Genomic DNA, 15,602 nt, shown 5'->3' on the forward strand with positions numbered 1-15,602 from the left:
ACAAACATATAAACAATGCTATTTTTGGAACTCCATAGACTGTCATCGTTTATTAGCTTGTGCTTGGCCATCCTTCCTCCTACAACCTAGATCTGATAGAGGAGTTTCTAAAAATGACACCAGTAAAAAAAAAAAAAGAATAAGCAGAAGTCGCTTTGTTTTCCAGGATTGCGAGCTTGCATTGTTTTTCCTCTTTAGGAGTTTCTCTTTCAGAACGGTTATTTCATTTTCCACCGAGAGGGAGGAACCAGAGCAGCGTGTGATGTCACTGGGGAAATTCTGGAGCCCTGGCTTTATATTGCTGCAGAGGACCGAGATGCTATCAAAAGACAAATACAACCTCCAAAAGCACAACTACCCAAGAGCGCAGTATAAGGGGAATAATACAAATCATTCAAGGGGAAAAGTAAATACAAAAGACATCAAAATGGAGCTGACACAAGTACGCACTGAGGAGCCTCTGCTGCTCCAGCCCGTGCAGAGGAGTCGGACCACATGGTACCACTGGCTGAGCATCTGTTCCTTCATCATCTTACTTGGGGCAACTATTATCTTGGCTCTGCTGCACTTTCAGATCATCCCTACTGCAAATAAGGTGAGTGCCTCCAGACTGTAAGCTCCTATGCATGCCAGACAGCCCTGTGCACAGTATGCAGATAGTTATTCAATTACAATGGGCCAGATGTACTAAGCCTTGAAAAGTGATAAAGTGGAGAGTGATAAACTACCAACCAACCAGCTCCTAACAGTCATTTTTCAAACACAGCCTGTAACATGGCAGTTAGCAGCTGACTGGCTGATACTTTATCACTCTCCACCTTTATCAATTTTCAAGCTTAGTACATCTGCCCCCAGGGTGCAATAACAACTTCACCCAAGTTATAATGCAACCTTAAGGAGGGGTATTCCATTCCTGCTGTCCGCCAGAGGTAAAGAATTTGCAAGGCATGCTGGTACTTGTAGTTCTACAGCAGCTGAAGCGCTACATATTTGCCTAAACCTGATCGACTCTATACTTACCCGGTACTTTCCAACTTGTAGAGGTGGGGTGAGGAAGGCTGAGCCTCCTGTCATACTGGTTTAACTAGTTTATAATTCAGTACTTCCTCCTATAGAGTGCAATGCATTAAAGAAGCTTGGAAGGATTTGTGTGATTATCTCGGTGCCTGATTCACTGCACAAAGCTGTGTCACTAACTGATTTCCTCATTGGTTGTTTCAGGATGAATTTCAAATGCCAGAAGTCCTTCAAATCAAGAGTTATTTAGGTAAGTCGGATCCAACCTCACACAGAGATTTTCATTAACCGGTCGAGTGTAGAGATTTAATAAGAGAACCCCAAATAATAAGCTTTAATAAGATAACCCCAAATGTTCTACTGTTTGCAATAGAGATATAAAATAACGTATGTAGTGCCAAATGGTGCCTGATCCCTCCAGTTGCATCAGTTACTGTATACAGCATGTGTGCACAGATTTAGTAGGGACAAAATGAGTATGGGTTAGGTAAAATACATAGAGTTTGGATCAAAGCAAAAAAAAAAAGTAACTCTGCACCTTGGCATAAAATACAGTACAGGTATGTTGCACTATTGCAGGGAAGGCAGGGTTAAAATGTGTAGAGAGGTCTATATTTGGGAGTAGGGGGTGTCCAAACTCTAATCTAAATCGCAGCCTCATATAAAGATATGCAGCATTTTTGGGCTACCTGCAAAAGCAGCCAGTATTTACACTGCATGCAAAAACAATACATGTATTTGTCCGCCTTGCATTGCAGAATGGTTTGGTCCAGGTGCACAGATACTTATCTATGTTTTTCCAACACAGAATAAGCCCCTAAGTCAGGCATGTCCAAACTGCGGCCCTCCAGCTGTTGTGAAACTACATATCCCAGCATGCCCTGACACCGTTTTTCTGTCAGAGAATGCTAAAGTTGTGTCAGGGAATGCTGGGATGTGTAGTTTCTCAACAGCTGGAGGGCCGCAGTTTGGACATGCCTGCCCTAAGTACTTAGTAAAGTTCCTACAATTGTGAATAAATATATTGTAGGTAACGGATTAGGATAACAATAACGCATATATGGTGGCACCTGCCAGGTCTGATGCCCACAAGTGGAATTCTTGGTACCCTGTTTTGGCCAGTGTGGTTCCTCAGCGTTTGCAGTAAACATAGTGCAGGTGGAGGTAGGAGAGCCAGCATAGGTGGTGACACATCATGACATATAATAATAGCTACAAGCGGCAACTATGATTACAAAATAGTCCACTGTATTAATGTGATTTTTATTTGTTTTTATACAGATTCTGTACCACAGACCCAGGCGATGCAAGGAAAGAGAGTAGCTGCCCACATGAGGGGTAAGTGATTTCTCTGATCTTCTCATTATATTCCTACCACCATGAGCAGCTCTTACTGTATCTCTCCATGTTGCCTCTTGGAGAAACTTGTACCTAACAGCTTTTCCTTGATCTTTGCAGGTGTAGCCAAAGAAGGCCAAATAAACTGGCAGCAATCATCCGCGATGAACTTCTTCAAAGATACGGATCTCAAACTCACGGAAAACAAATTGGAAATTCCAAAAGACGGCCTCTACTTAGTCTACACCCAGGTGGAGTTCACAGGCAAGGATTGCTTGGACATGAAAGACAAGGACCTGACCCACTCCGTCAGACGGAAGAGTGAGTCTTACGATAATGAAGTCACCATCCTTACATCAACCAAATCGGTTTGCGAGACCCCTTCAGAATCTTCCTGGACCGAACCTATCTACCAAGGTGGCCTTTTCATTCTTTATGAGGGGGATATTCTTTCCACCGAAACCACAAACGTCCAATATGTCAACTCCAACAATGGAAAAGTCACCTTTGGTATCCTTGCTATATAACACGATTGACCCTATCGGACACTCACCAAATTGGGTGATACGCCAGGGAACATTGTCAGATTGTTATATGGACTTCATGCTCAAGTCTCCAGCATTAAAAACGGCTACAGTCTACCTGGTTTGACAACCATTACTGAGAAGACGCTGGAATATTGTGCTGGTAGACCTATCAGTCAAGTGCAATCTATTGAACCAAATACGTCATACTGAGGCGAGAGAAATCTACTGATTCTATTACTTAAGCTTTAAAACTACACATTTCAATATTTCTCTCTTCCTCTTAAGATTCGGTGTTCTCAAATATTTTTTAATGCTATTTAATAACTATTTATTTATTTATTTATGTAAGCCTATTTTAATGATTATTTGTGTTATTGGGGCCAAACGGGTTATATGTATGCATACAGTGTATGTAATCGTCTCTAGTAAATCTTGCTACTGAATAATGGGTTGGGCTTGTGTGACCAGCGGTTGGGTTACCGCTGGTCACCATACCGACGCAGGGATCCCAGCTTGGTGATGGCCGGCGCGGGTGGCGCGGGGGGGGGAGGCAGTGCAATGAAGCCCCTTACGGGCTGCAGACTCCATGCTGCGGGCTGCGCTCGCCACAGTTTCTATTCACACTCATCGTGGACACCCATGAGTGGGAATAGTGCCTGTTAGTCGGCATGCTGACTGTCGGTTTTGTGAGGGTGGCGGGATTCAGGCGTAGGTATTGTGACTGCCGGTCACATAACCACATGCCTGAATAATGACTGCAGGTCTTCTGCATCTTGTTGCTCTGCCGTAATTGCGTCATTACAAATCCCAGTAAACCGCACGACATGCTGGGAGTTGTAGTTGTTACACAAGAGCCGGCAGGGTACGAGTTTTCAGAGTCCTCCTGCAAACTGTACTATTGTTTCACAGTAGAAACATGCAATTAACGTGTTGGCATTTTGTGTGGTCCCCATGTCTTTAATTAGGTGTGTAGTCACCCTTTGGAAATGGTGGCAAATTTTTTTTGCTTAAGTTTCAACTTGGAGACATGAGTACTGAACAAAAGCCAAAATATCAGTAATACATTGCTGAGCAATGCCTGTTTTCACTGTTATCATGTAACACTATCAGAGTTGGAAAATACCGAATTGTAGCGGAGGCCGATTTTACGGTCTCTACTTAGCTTGGTGTTGTTGTTAACTCTGTATTTATATTTTGTAAATGTTAAACTACTTACTTACTTTTTGTGTTTTAACTCCACTAGGGGCTAACTACAGTGGGGATGGGAAGTGTCTCCACCCTGTATGTATTTTAGCATACAAGTACAGAAATAAATGAGATATTTATATGTATTTTTTTTTCTTGTTCTTTAATATTTACATGATGTGCACGTGAAGTTTAAATTGGCATATATAAGGAGGGGCCTAGGCTAAATCATTCTGTTTTCGGTTGACCTCTCAGTAAACAGTCCACCGTTGTCCTCCAGACAAGAACCTGCCAGTCCTAATTGCCCCAGGATATGCCGCCTCAATGTCATCACTCGGGAGGATACAAAATTCCAATTCCTGAAGTTCTTTAGAACATCTTCCTAATTTTGATACCATAGAAGGAGAAGACAGGGCCGGTGTAAGGTTTCTCGGAACCATAGGCAAAACTTCAGCCTACTGCCCCTAGCCACTGTCAAAGTCAAAAATATTACAAACACACCACATACAAACTCCAAACAAATGGTTTTCTGTGTACGCTGCGTGTATGTTGCACGCACAGAGACCCATCTGTTTGGAGACTGTATGTGGTGTGTATGTAATATTTTGACTTTGACAGTCCACCCTTTGACAGTAGACAATAACTGTCACACTAACACCACATACAAACTCCAAACAGATGGGTCTATGTGCACGCTGCGTTTATGTGCACGCACAGAGACTCTGCTGTTTGGAGTTTGTATGTGGTGTGTATGTAATATTTTTTACTTTGACACCACCATCAATACTTACTTCCCTGCCCTTCAGATGAGAGTGTGATTAGTAAGTCCCACAGCCACCACTTTCATTAAGTACAACAAGGATGTTTCTTTAAGAGACATCCTTAATTTTGTGATATGCAGACTCTCAGTAAACAGTCCACCGTGGTCCTCCAGACAAGAACCTGCCAGTCTTAATTGCCCCAGGATATGCCGCCTCAATGTCATCACTCGGGAGGATACAAAATTCCAACTCCTGAAGTTCTTTAGAACATCTTCCTAATTTTGATACCATAGAAGGAGAAGACAGGGCCGGTGCAAGGTTTCTCGGAACCATAGGCAAAACTTCAGCCTACTGCCCCTAGCCACTGTCAAAGTCAAAAATATTACATACACACCACATACAAACTCCAAACAGATGGGTCTCTGTGTACGCTGCGTGTATGTGCACGCACAGAGACCCATCTGTTTGGAGATTGTATGTGGTGTGTATGAAATATTTTTGACTTTGACAGTAGACAATAACTGTCACACTAACACCACATACAAACTCCAAACAGATGGGACTATGTGCACGCTGCGTGTATGCGCACGCACAGAGACCCTTCTGTTTGGAGTTTGTATGTGGTGTGTATGTAATATTTTTAACTTTGACACCACCATCAATACTTACTTCCCTGCCCCTCCGATGAGAGTGTGATTAGTAAGTCCCACAGCCACCACTTTCATCAAGCACAACAAGGATGTTTCTTTCAGAGACATCCTTAATTTTGTGATATACAGACTCAGTGGTGCCCCTGCCCCCCCCCCCCCCCCCCCCAGATCCTGGCACCCTAGGCAGCTGTCTAATAGTAGATCCGGCCCTGCTGACAGCCTTGTTAAAGTAGCGTGTTAACAGGGTTGCGGCACCAGTTAACTTCCTGGTTATCAAAAACTGTTTTTTTTCGTGCCACTGGGGCTTGTGAAAAGAAAAACCTTGAAAACTCCTGGCTGTGTGGCTAATTGGATAGCCCCTGGGGATCAATTAGCCCATGGCAATCTTCCGGTTTATTGAATTACGGCTTTAGGTGGATTAAGGTATGGTGCACATACGTCTACTTGCTTGCTCTTTGCCTTATACTGGGTACACACTGGCCGATATATTGGATGTTCAATTGATATGTCTGTAAACAACATTGCGCAGCACAGACGATGGCCAATGTATCAACATTATATTGGTGCCTCGTGCTTTGTGTATGGGTGGTCAGCCGACATACTTGCTGCACAAACCGGCGGTGACTGAGAGAACACTGGGCCGGCGCATGTAAATGCCAACTCAGTTTGTGACGTCAGTTATGACAGATCAGGCAGTGTGTATACACAACACACTGCCCGATCCACCTGCAGAGATATATATACATATAAGTGTGTACCCAGCATTAGTCTTCCAGCTGGCCAGGACAAGCTTTACAGATAGAGCCAGAAAGCTTTGGCTGTATTACTACAACCTCCATGTATTTCTTTATTTAGTGATTTGCAGTTTTTACCTCTCATTTTAACTTTTAATTTTTGATGGGGGTTTTATTCCACAGATTTGGTGGCTCAATTTCCCTTCTGGTTTACATTCCTACAAATCAGAGGCAATGAAAAAGCCTTATATGGCCATAAAGCTCCCACCTATCTGAATTCTTTGTGGAATGCACATGGGGGTGGCTGAAGATATAGTGACCCTGGGAGAAAAGTCACCTGACATGAAAGCACTGATGCTGAACTTTCCAAAAAGCAGGAAAAGCCCCCCCAAAAAAACAGTAATGGGATCCCATAGTGTCCCCTCCATGGTCTCGTCAGTGCTATGAAACATGGTCAAGCAAGGACACATTGTGGGGAATTCAATTGGCGGCAAAGTGTGCAAAATGACGTATCAGATTTTAAACACCGGTAACCACAGCCCATCTTGCTACCCTATGGGATAGTAAACATTTTTATGTGAAATCCCACTGCCAAAGAGTTTGCCCTTAAATACCCCCCCCCCCCCCCCCACCCCCACCCACCCACCCCATTGAGCGTAAAGAAATTTCTTGTACTCTACTTAACAAAACACTACACACACGTCGTAAAAATGTACGGGGTGTTTTTGTGTAGTGGCAATGGAGATGGGACGGATTGAGCTTGTTACAGTAAGACACATCACAGTTTGTGGTATTCAGGTGGTAGCCTGTAGAATGGGATTGGGCCCAAAACCAATGCAATTCTGCAAGGCATTTGGGAGGAATACGGCTGGCTGTTAATAACCCGCAATTTACCGTGCGGAGAGTACCAAATTCCTCATCTGTGCACAAAGTCTATTCATTTATCTCAGGCAACTATTACTGTATATATAGTATTTATGCAGAGGCATGACTAGAATAGAACTGGTTGGGCCTTACTGCCACCTTGTTACAGTCAAACCCGCCAACACTATCTACCCCAAGATACGTCCACCACAGTTTGATACAGGTTCCTTGACTATGTACATGTTTAAAATCTCATTATATTTTCAGATCTTGATAAACCAATATGCAGCCAACATGATGGCTTCTTAGATTGGGAAAAGGAGGGGAGTTGGGATAAGTGTATTATGCTACAGAGACAAAAAGATGGACCCTATAGGTATAACACCTGTGGGTTGAGACCCCAAGTAGGCCCTCAGAATCTGCTTTTGGTTAGGGAAAAGGGGAAACCATTGCAGCCAATGCACGTGGAGGGGGCTGAGTTTGGATACCTGTCAGTGTGATCTGTAGGTTACAACAACATCTATCCCCAAAGAACGTCACATTTTGGGTGGTTTTGAGCAAAATTTGTTAATAAATATGCCGCTGTGTATTTATCTATTTTAGATATATTGGTAAGAGGATGTGAGGTGAGCCAGTCACATGATGCTTTCAGTATATCCATACAGGCCCATAATTCCACTGACTAATGAGCCTGTCTCCATTTTCACCTCATGTGTGGATGGTGAAATTGGTTCCAGAACTGTTGATTGCAAGGTCAAACTGATTGCTACTGCCTTTTGTATGCACTCAAGAGTCAATGTGGACATTAAGCAACATGATTTAATGCCCAGGGGGGTGTCCAGGGCCTACTGCTGACATCAATGAGAGAGAAGCGCTCAGGTATGGCGACTGGAGTTAGGAGTGTGACGTGCATTGTACAGTTTGCAGTACACAGCCCGATTGGTCGTCTCTCTTGTCCAATCAGCTGTCACGTACAGGACATACCTATATAATCTTCTTGCGGAGCGGGTGTGATTGCTTTCTTTGTCAGTTCTGTTGCTCCCTGGCGACGGCCGTCGCAAGGGAGCAACGCACCTGTGCATTGCGGTCGCGGTGCATGCGCCGTTCAAACCTGATCGCACCGCTGCAAAAAACTGCAGCATGCAATCGGGTCAGAATGACCCCCTATATTGTTTTTAGGCCAGAAAGTTGCTCCGAGGTGGTTGTATGACTAAGCTAAGCAACACAAGTGTGCGACACAAACACCTGGCCCATCTAGGAGTGGGACTGCAGTGTCAGACGGGATGGCAGATTTAAAACATAGGCCCCAAACAGCACATGATGCAAAGAAGAAAAAATAGGATTTTAATTACCTACCGGTAAATCCTTTTCTCGTAGTCTGTAGAGGATACTGGGATCCACATTAGTACTATGGGGTATAGACAGGTCCACTGGGAGCCTTGGGCACTTTAAGAAATCAATAGTGTGCACTGGATCCTCCCTCTATGCCCCTCCTACCAGACTCAGTCTAGAAACTGTGCCCAAGGAGACGGACATATCCTGAGGTAGGATTTAACAGAACAGTAGTGAGATTCGAACCAGCGCACACAAACAAGAGGAAAGCCAAGCTAACCAAACTTGACCAGGAACAGCAACATCTTAACCAACAACAATACTTAACAAAGTAACAGTGCAGGAAACACGAAGCACTGGGCGGGCGCCGAGTATCCTCTACGGACTACGAGAAAAGGATTTATCGGTAGGTAATTAAAATTCTATTTTCTCTTACGTTCTAGAGCAGAGGTTCTCAAACTCGGTCCTCGTGTGCCCACACAGTGCATGTTTTGCAGGTAACCCAGCAGGTGCACAGGTGTATTAATTACTCACTGACACATTTTAAAAGGTCCACAGGTGGAGCTAATTATTTCACTTGCGATTCTGTGAGGAGACCTGCAAAACATGCACTGTGTGGGCCCACGAGGACCAAGTTTGAGAACCTCTGTTCTAGAGCATAGGTATTCAAACTCGGTCCTCATTACCCCACACAGTGCATGTTTTGCAGGTAACCCAGCAGGTGCACAGGTGTATTAATTATTCACAGACACATTTTTTTAAAGGTCCGCAGGTGGAGTTGATTATTTCACTTGCGATTCTGTGAGGAGACCTGCAAAACATGCACTGTGTGGGGTAATGAGGACCGAGTTTGCAGACCTATGTCCTAGAGGATACTGGGGTTCACATTAGTACCATGGGGATGTACCAAAGCTCCCAAACCGGGTTGGAGAGTGCTGAGGTTCCTGCAGAATTGACTTACCAAACTGAAGGTCCTCAGAGGCCAAAGTATTGAACTTGTAGAACTTAGCTGTAAAGCCGAGACACCCCGGGCAGCCGCCCAGGAAGAACCCACCGACCTAGTACAGTGGGCCTGTACTTTAGGAACCTGTAATCCTGCCGTAGAATTAGCCTTCTGGATAGTACACCTGATCCAGCGAGCAATAGACTGCTTTGAAGCAGGACACCCAATTTTCTTGGGATCATAGAGAACAAACAGCGAGTGAGATTTTGTGTGACGGGCTGTCCACTTCACATAGATCTTCAAAGCCCTCATAACATCCAAGGACTTTGAGGTAGCAGAGGTGTCTGTAAGCACCGGAACCACAAAGGGTTGGTTGATATGAAACGCAGACACTACCTTAGGAAGAAATTGCTGACGCGTTCTAGGTTCAACTCTATCTTCATAAGAAATCAAATAGGGGCTTTTGTGAGACAAAGCCCCCAGTTCTGACACACGCCTTGCTAAAGCTAAGGCCAACAGTGTAACGGTCTTCCACATAAGAAACTTTACGTCAACCTCTTGTAAAGGCTCAAACTATTCAGATTGTAGAAACTGCAACACCACGTTGAGATCCCAAGGTGCCGTGGGAGGCATAAAGGGTGGGTGGATGTGCAGAACACCCTTCAAGAACATCTGAACCTCAGGGAGGGAAGCCAATTGTTTCTGGAAGAAACTGGATAAGGCTGAAATCTGGACTTTCAAGGAGCCCAAACATAGGCCCACATCCACACCTGACTGTAGAAAAAGGAGAAAACGTCCCAATTGAAATTCCACTGTAGGAAATTTCCTGTTTTCACACCACGAGACATATTTTTCCCAAATACGGTGGTAATATTTAGATGTTACCCCTTTCCTGGCTTTGATCAGGGTTGGAATAACCTTGTCTAGGATCCCCTTTCCTGGCTAGAATTTGACGCTCAACCTCCATGCTGTCAAACGTAGCCGTATTAAGTCTTGATAGATGAACGGCCCCTGTTGTAGAAGATCCTCGTGAAGAGGCAGAGGTCATACATGGGTCCTCTAGAAGCATTTCCAGTAGATCCGCATACCAGGCCCTTCTTGGCCAGTCCGGAGCAATGAGAATTGCTTGAACCTTTTCCCTTTTTTTTCTTTTGCAAACTCTTGGGATCAATGGAAGAGGTGGAAACATATAAACCATCTGGTAGACCCATGGAGTCACCAGAGCGTCCACCTCCACTGCTTGTGGGTCCCTTGACCTGGAACAATACCGCTTGAGCTTCTTGTTGAGACGAGAGTCCATCATGTCTATTTGTGGAATCCCCTACCGATGTGTCAAGGACTCGAACACCTGTGGGTGAAGGCCCCACTCTCCTGGGTGGAGGTCGTGCTGAGGTAGTCCGCTTCCCAGTTGTCTACCCACGGCATGAAGATTGCCGACAGTACCACCGCGTGCCTTTCTGCCCAGAGGAGAATTCTCGTTACCTCTGACATTGCTGCTCTGCTTTTCGTTCCGCCCTGTCAGTTTATGTACGTTACTGCCGTCACATTGTCCGACTGATCTTGAATAGCATGATCTTGAAGAAGATGCAATGCCTGTAGAAGGGCATTGTATATGGCCCTTAGCTCCAGAACATTGATCGGGAGAATGGTTTCCTGACTTGACCATTTCCTTGGAACTGTTCCCTCTGGGTGACTGCTCCCCAACCTCTGAGGCTTGCGTCTATGGTTAGCAGAAACCAATTTTGAATCCCGAACCTTCGACCCTCGGTAAGGTGAGAAGTCTGAAGCCACCACAGAACAGAAATCCTGGCTTTTGATGACAGACGTATCCTCTGGTGCATATGAAGAAGCGATCCGGACCATTTGTCCAACAGATCCAGCTGGAAGGGCCTTCCAGGTGGTATTTTTGGCAGGTTCAGAATCCACCCGACCCGTGATCCTGGAGTAGTCGGGTTGAGAAGGCAATGCAGTCCAAAAATCTATCCGTGGATGGTGCTTTTACCAGCAGGTCATCAAGGTTCGATATTATGTTCACTCCCTGCCTGCGAAGGAGAAAGTGTTAGGCGCCGGGGTCCGCGATGTCCTCGCGGCCCGGCGCCTAGCAACTAAGGACGCTGAGCGTGCTAGCCGCCGGGTCCCTAGCAACGCTGGGACGCCATGCGCGCATAGCCGCCGGCTCCTTAGCAACGCAGGGACGCCGGGCACGATGAGCCGCCTCGACCCTAGCAACGGGGACGCCACGGGTGGACCGCGTTCCCCGTTGCAGGGTCAATTTAGTACACACACACACTGATCTTCTGGGCGTGCAGCAGGGCAGCTGCACAGCATTTAGGGCAATCAGACTCTGAACATCTGATTGGAAGACTCCTTGTTAAATACTTTCTCAGTGCTTCACACAGACGCCGGTAATAGCTTCCTGCATGCTGCTTAGGTTTGCTGAACGTCTGTTCCAGTCCTGCTGTGTCCGGTCATTCCTGTCCTCAGAGTTCCTGAATCTTGGAGTTGTCATCTCATCCTAAGAAGTCTTCTGGTCCCCTATTGTCCGCCACGGTCGCCAGAGAATCTCGTGTGGTGTTCGTGAGTTGCGGCTCTGCCGTGTGCTGTGGCTCAGCCCGCTTTTTATTTTTTATTCTGTTTCGGAGCATTTGCGGAGGGTTCCGCTTCCACAAGTCCTCTCCGGAACTCGGCGGTGCCGGGTAGGAGAGTGGACAAGTGGGTATTTTGGTTGTCCTTTTCCCTGGTGGTTTTTCCGCACATATTCTAGTTTTAAGTTAGCTTGTAGCCCCTGGCTTTGTTGCTTAGTTAGAGGGCCCATAGTTATCACCCTGTCTCGGATTTCCCTTGGTCTCCCATTAAGACCTGAGGGGGTATCGGAGTTGGGCAGACGTAATCCGCCCTTCAAACGCGGCTGCCATGGGCTCAAGCAACCATAGTCTCGCAAGGGATTTCTGACAGCACGGGCGAGACAACGGAGTTAGGGCGCCAGGGGCTATTTTCCTTTCCCGCTCCCTTTCCCAGCATTACGTTCCAGTGCTCAGGTCCTTGTTATAAGATCTCCTCAGACCAGAGTGCTAGAATCATAACATTATTACCGGCCATACCAAAACTTAAAATTAAACGGGGTTTAATTTTTTCTCATTCTGTTTTTGTGAGAGTTTATCGGCCTCATGAATCCGACAGGTTTAGGGCCAAATCCCGGTCAGCTCTTAGTCAACCAGATTCAAGAACTTACTCAGATGGTTCAGGATCTTTCTCTTCGGGTGAGATCGCAGGAAGATCTTTTGCGAGCCTCCCCGAAGGTAGTCCCTGAACCAAAGATGCATTTGCCCGACCGTTTTTCCGGTGATAGAAAATAATTTTTTAATTTTAAAGAATCCTGTAAACTTTTTTTTAGTTTAAGACCTACATCCTCTGGTAATGAATCTCAGCGGGTTGGGATTATTATTTCTTTACTCCAGGGGGATCCTCAGACCTGGGCATTTGGTTTAAGAGCAGAGGATCCTGCATTGTTATCTGTAGATGCCTTTTTTAAGTCTTTAGGGCTCTTGTATGATGACCCAGATAGAGAGGCGTCCGCTGAGAGTCAGCTGCGCGCTCTCAAACAAGGTAGAAATCCTGCGGAGGCTTATTGTACCAAGTTCTGCCGTTGGTCGAACGACTGTGGCTGGAATGACCTGGCCCTGCGCAGTCAGTTTCGCCTCGGTTTATCTGAATTTATTAAAGACAGTCTCCTCCAGTACCCCGCTCCTGAGACTCTCGATAAACTCATGGAGCTTGCTATAAAGATTGTGTCACGATCCAGGTAATTCCTTATCAGTATTTACCTTCCAATTGCCTCCTGAGTCTGTCCCAGTGTCCCAAGCCTGGATTCCATCTGCACTGTCTGTGTGCAGCATGCTGCATCTCATTGTCTCAAATCTCTTTACTGTGATTCTGGCAGCTTCATGGTTAAAACTCACATGCAAGTTACAAACAGTCTTTCCCTCCAAGTTCAAACATGGGCGCAGCCATGTTTGTTTTCATCACGTTACTTTTCAGCCAATCAGCTGCACTCTGCTCCCAGCCTGATTACACAGCAGCTGCACTCTGGTCTCTGGTTAATTGCCCACCAATCCCTGCTAACCTGTGGGTTTAAATAGCCTGTCCCAGCATTGAAGGATGTCAGTGCTTCAATGGTCTTCAGTGTTTCCAGTGAGCAGTTCTTCCATGGACTTTCTCTGCAGTGCTTCATTTGTCTCCAGTGGTTTCTGTGTGCAGTCTTCTACAGATTCTCCAGTGAACTCTCCTGCATTCAAGCCTGACTCCTCTGTGTTACACTCTGTGGTGTAACACGACACCTCTGTGATTAACCCTCTACAACATCACATTACTCATCTGTGTCTGTATTCCGGCTTTCCAGCAGCCACTCTTCAACAACTACAGTTTTCCAGCGAACCCTAGTTCATTTACAGTTTACAGAACTTTTCTCTACATTCCAGGTTACTGGTATTAACCAGTTGCACGCCTAAATTTCCACTTGTGACTTGCTATTGTTTTTGCAAGTTTTATGACTTTTCATTTAATAAAATCACTGAAAGATATTTCCAGTTGTCGTGGTCACGCCTTCGGGCATCCTTGCTACTGTCTTTACGCATGTCCAGGAGTCACATGGCTCCTCCTAAGTTCAAGTACCCGTCAACCCCTACAACTGAGGCTCCCAGTCACGGTCATCAGCCCTCAGTTGTGACAGTAAGCACTGACCTAATGGATCTGGCCGGAGACCAGGCCCAAGCGTTTAACCCGATGCAACGACTTGCAGCATGCTTAGAACTTCTGGAGGCTGCACAGGGTCAAGTTTTTCGCTGTCTCCAGGGCCTTTCCACCCGGCTGGATGGAATCCAAGTAACCCTTAATGGTTCAGGGGCATCCAGTGTCCTGACTCTCAGTCAACTGTTGGTTCAGTTACAAGACCTTCTTTCTAGCATCGTTCCAGTTATTTCAAAGTGTCTCTGTGATACTCCTATTATCTCTGCTCCCGTCTCCATGAAAGCCTTCCCACAGTCTGCTGAGAACACAGATGCAACAGCTGCCAATCTCTCTATGTCCAAGTCGTTTCCCCTTGCTCCAAGTAAAGATAAGTTCCGGAGTAAGCCACGGTCTAGACTTTCTGAAGAGGAACGCAAGCGTCGCATGCAGTTTCAACTCTGCTTCTACTGTGGGGGTTCTGATCACTTTATTAAAGACTGTTCTCTCCATAAGCCGAGGAAGTGGGATAGATCTCCACATCACAGCATTCATAGTTACAAACCTTCCTATGTGGAATCTTCAGCTCCTTCTGAGCCGGTCAAGAAAAATATAAAAGTTGATCAAAGAAAAACCCAATTCTACAATTGGGGTCCTGTGTCCAGGAGCCCCATTTCCAATTCCGGGAAACAAAAGAGATTTAATGAGACTTTCTTCACCAAAGGGAAATCCAATTCCGCAGCCCAAGACGGGGCGTCTGTTTCTGCAGCCCAAGACGGGGCGTCTGTTTCTACAGCTCCAGGAAAGGTATCCAATGTTCAAGCTCTACTAGGGGCTTATGAGTCTTCTCAAAAAGGAGTTTCTGATCTGTTAACCCCAGGAGGGGTGCTGGAGAAAACAACCCTGAGAGAGGTGTCTGATTCGTCAACCCCAGGAGGGGTCACCGAAATTTCAGCCCCAAGGGAAGTATCCAGAGCCAAGTTCCCAGATGGAAATTTTTGTGCTACAGATGCAGTTATGAACTCCTGTTTGCCGTCTTCAGAGAGCACCACCCTGTTGGCATCCAGCATGGACCAGGTCCAGGATGGTCTAACTGAACACTCAGATACCACTCATTCCGGTTCTAACCGGATTCTGACTCTTTCAGTTCCAGCTGATTCAACGGTCTCCAAACTCAATCCTGTCCTATCCGTCGGCCCAAAGTCTCCGCCGGTCTCAGCCGGTTCAAGTTTGTCTGGACTCAATCTGGTCTCGTCCATAGGTCCAGTACAGTCTCCTCTGGTTCCAGCCAGTTCAAGTTCATCAGGATTCAATCTAGATTCTTCCATTTGTTCAGGTAAAGAATTTATAAGAAGTGTCCTGGGGCCACTCCTAAAGGAGGGGGTGCTGTCACGATCCAGGTAATTCCTTATCAGTATTTACCTTCCAATTGCCTCCTGAGTCTGTCCCAGTGTCACAAGCCTGGATTCCATCTGCACTGTCTGTGTGTAGCATGCTGCATCTCATTGTCTCAAATCTCTTTACTGTGA

At 45.8% G+C, this 15,602-nt stretch overlaps 1 protein-coding gene across 1 annotated transcript; it reads left to right on the plus strand.

Annotated features, from left to right (window-relative positions):
• The first annotated feature begins 312 nt into the window (after positions 1-312).
• On the plus strand, positions 313-4,194 carry LOC134947941 (tumor necrosis factor-like). The gene is made up of 4 exons (XM_063935743.1): positions 313-595; positions 1,222-1,267; positions 2,299-2,355; positions 2,476-4,194. The coding sequence occupies exons 1-4, from the start codon at positions 317-319 to the stop codon at positions 2,880-2,882; spliced, it is 789 nt and encodes a 262-aa protein (XP_063791813.1). The 5' UTR covers positions 313-316; the 3' UTR covers positions 2,883-4,194.
• The last annotated feature ends 11,408 nt before the right edge of the window (positions 4,195-15,602 follow it).

The sequence above is a fragment of the Pseudophryne corroboree genome, chromosome 8, assembly GCF_028390025.1.
Source record: "Pseudophryne corroboree isolate aPseCor3 chromosome 8, aPseCor3.hap2, whole genome shotgun sequence".
Lineage (NCBI taxonomy): Eukaryota > Metazoa > Chordata > Amphibia > Anura > Myobatrachidae > Pseudophryne > Pseudophryne corroboree.

Bases quoted from the DNA above. Each gene is read 5' to 3' on its own strand.
- LOC134947941 (XM_063935743.1), top strand. From the start codon at position 317: ATGCTATCAAAAGACAAATACAACCTCCAAAAGCACAACTACCCAAGA. The intron at 596-1,221 runs GTGAGTGCCTCC...TGGTTGTTTCAG, and splicing joins TCATCCCTACTGCAAATAAG to GATGAATTTCAAATGCCAGA. The intron at 1,268-2,298 runs GTAAGTCGGATC...GTTTTTATACAG, and splicing joins TCAAATCAAGAGTTATTTAG to ATTCTGTACCACAGACCCAG.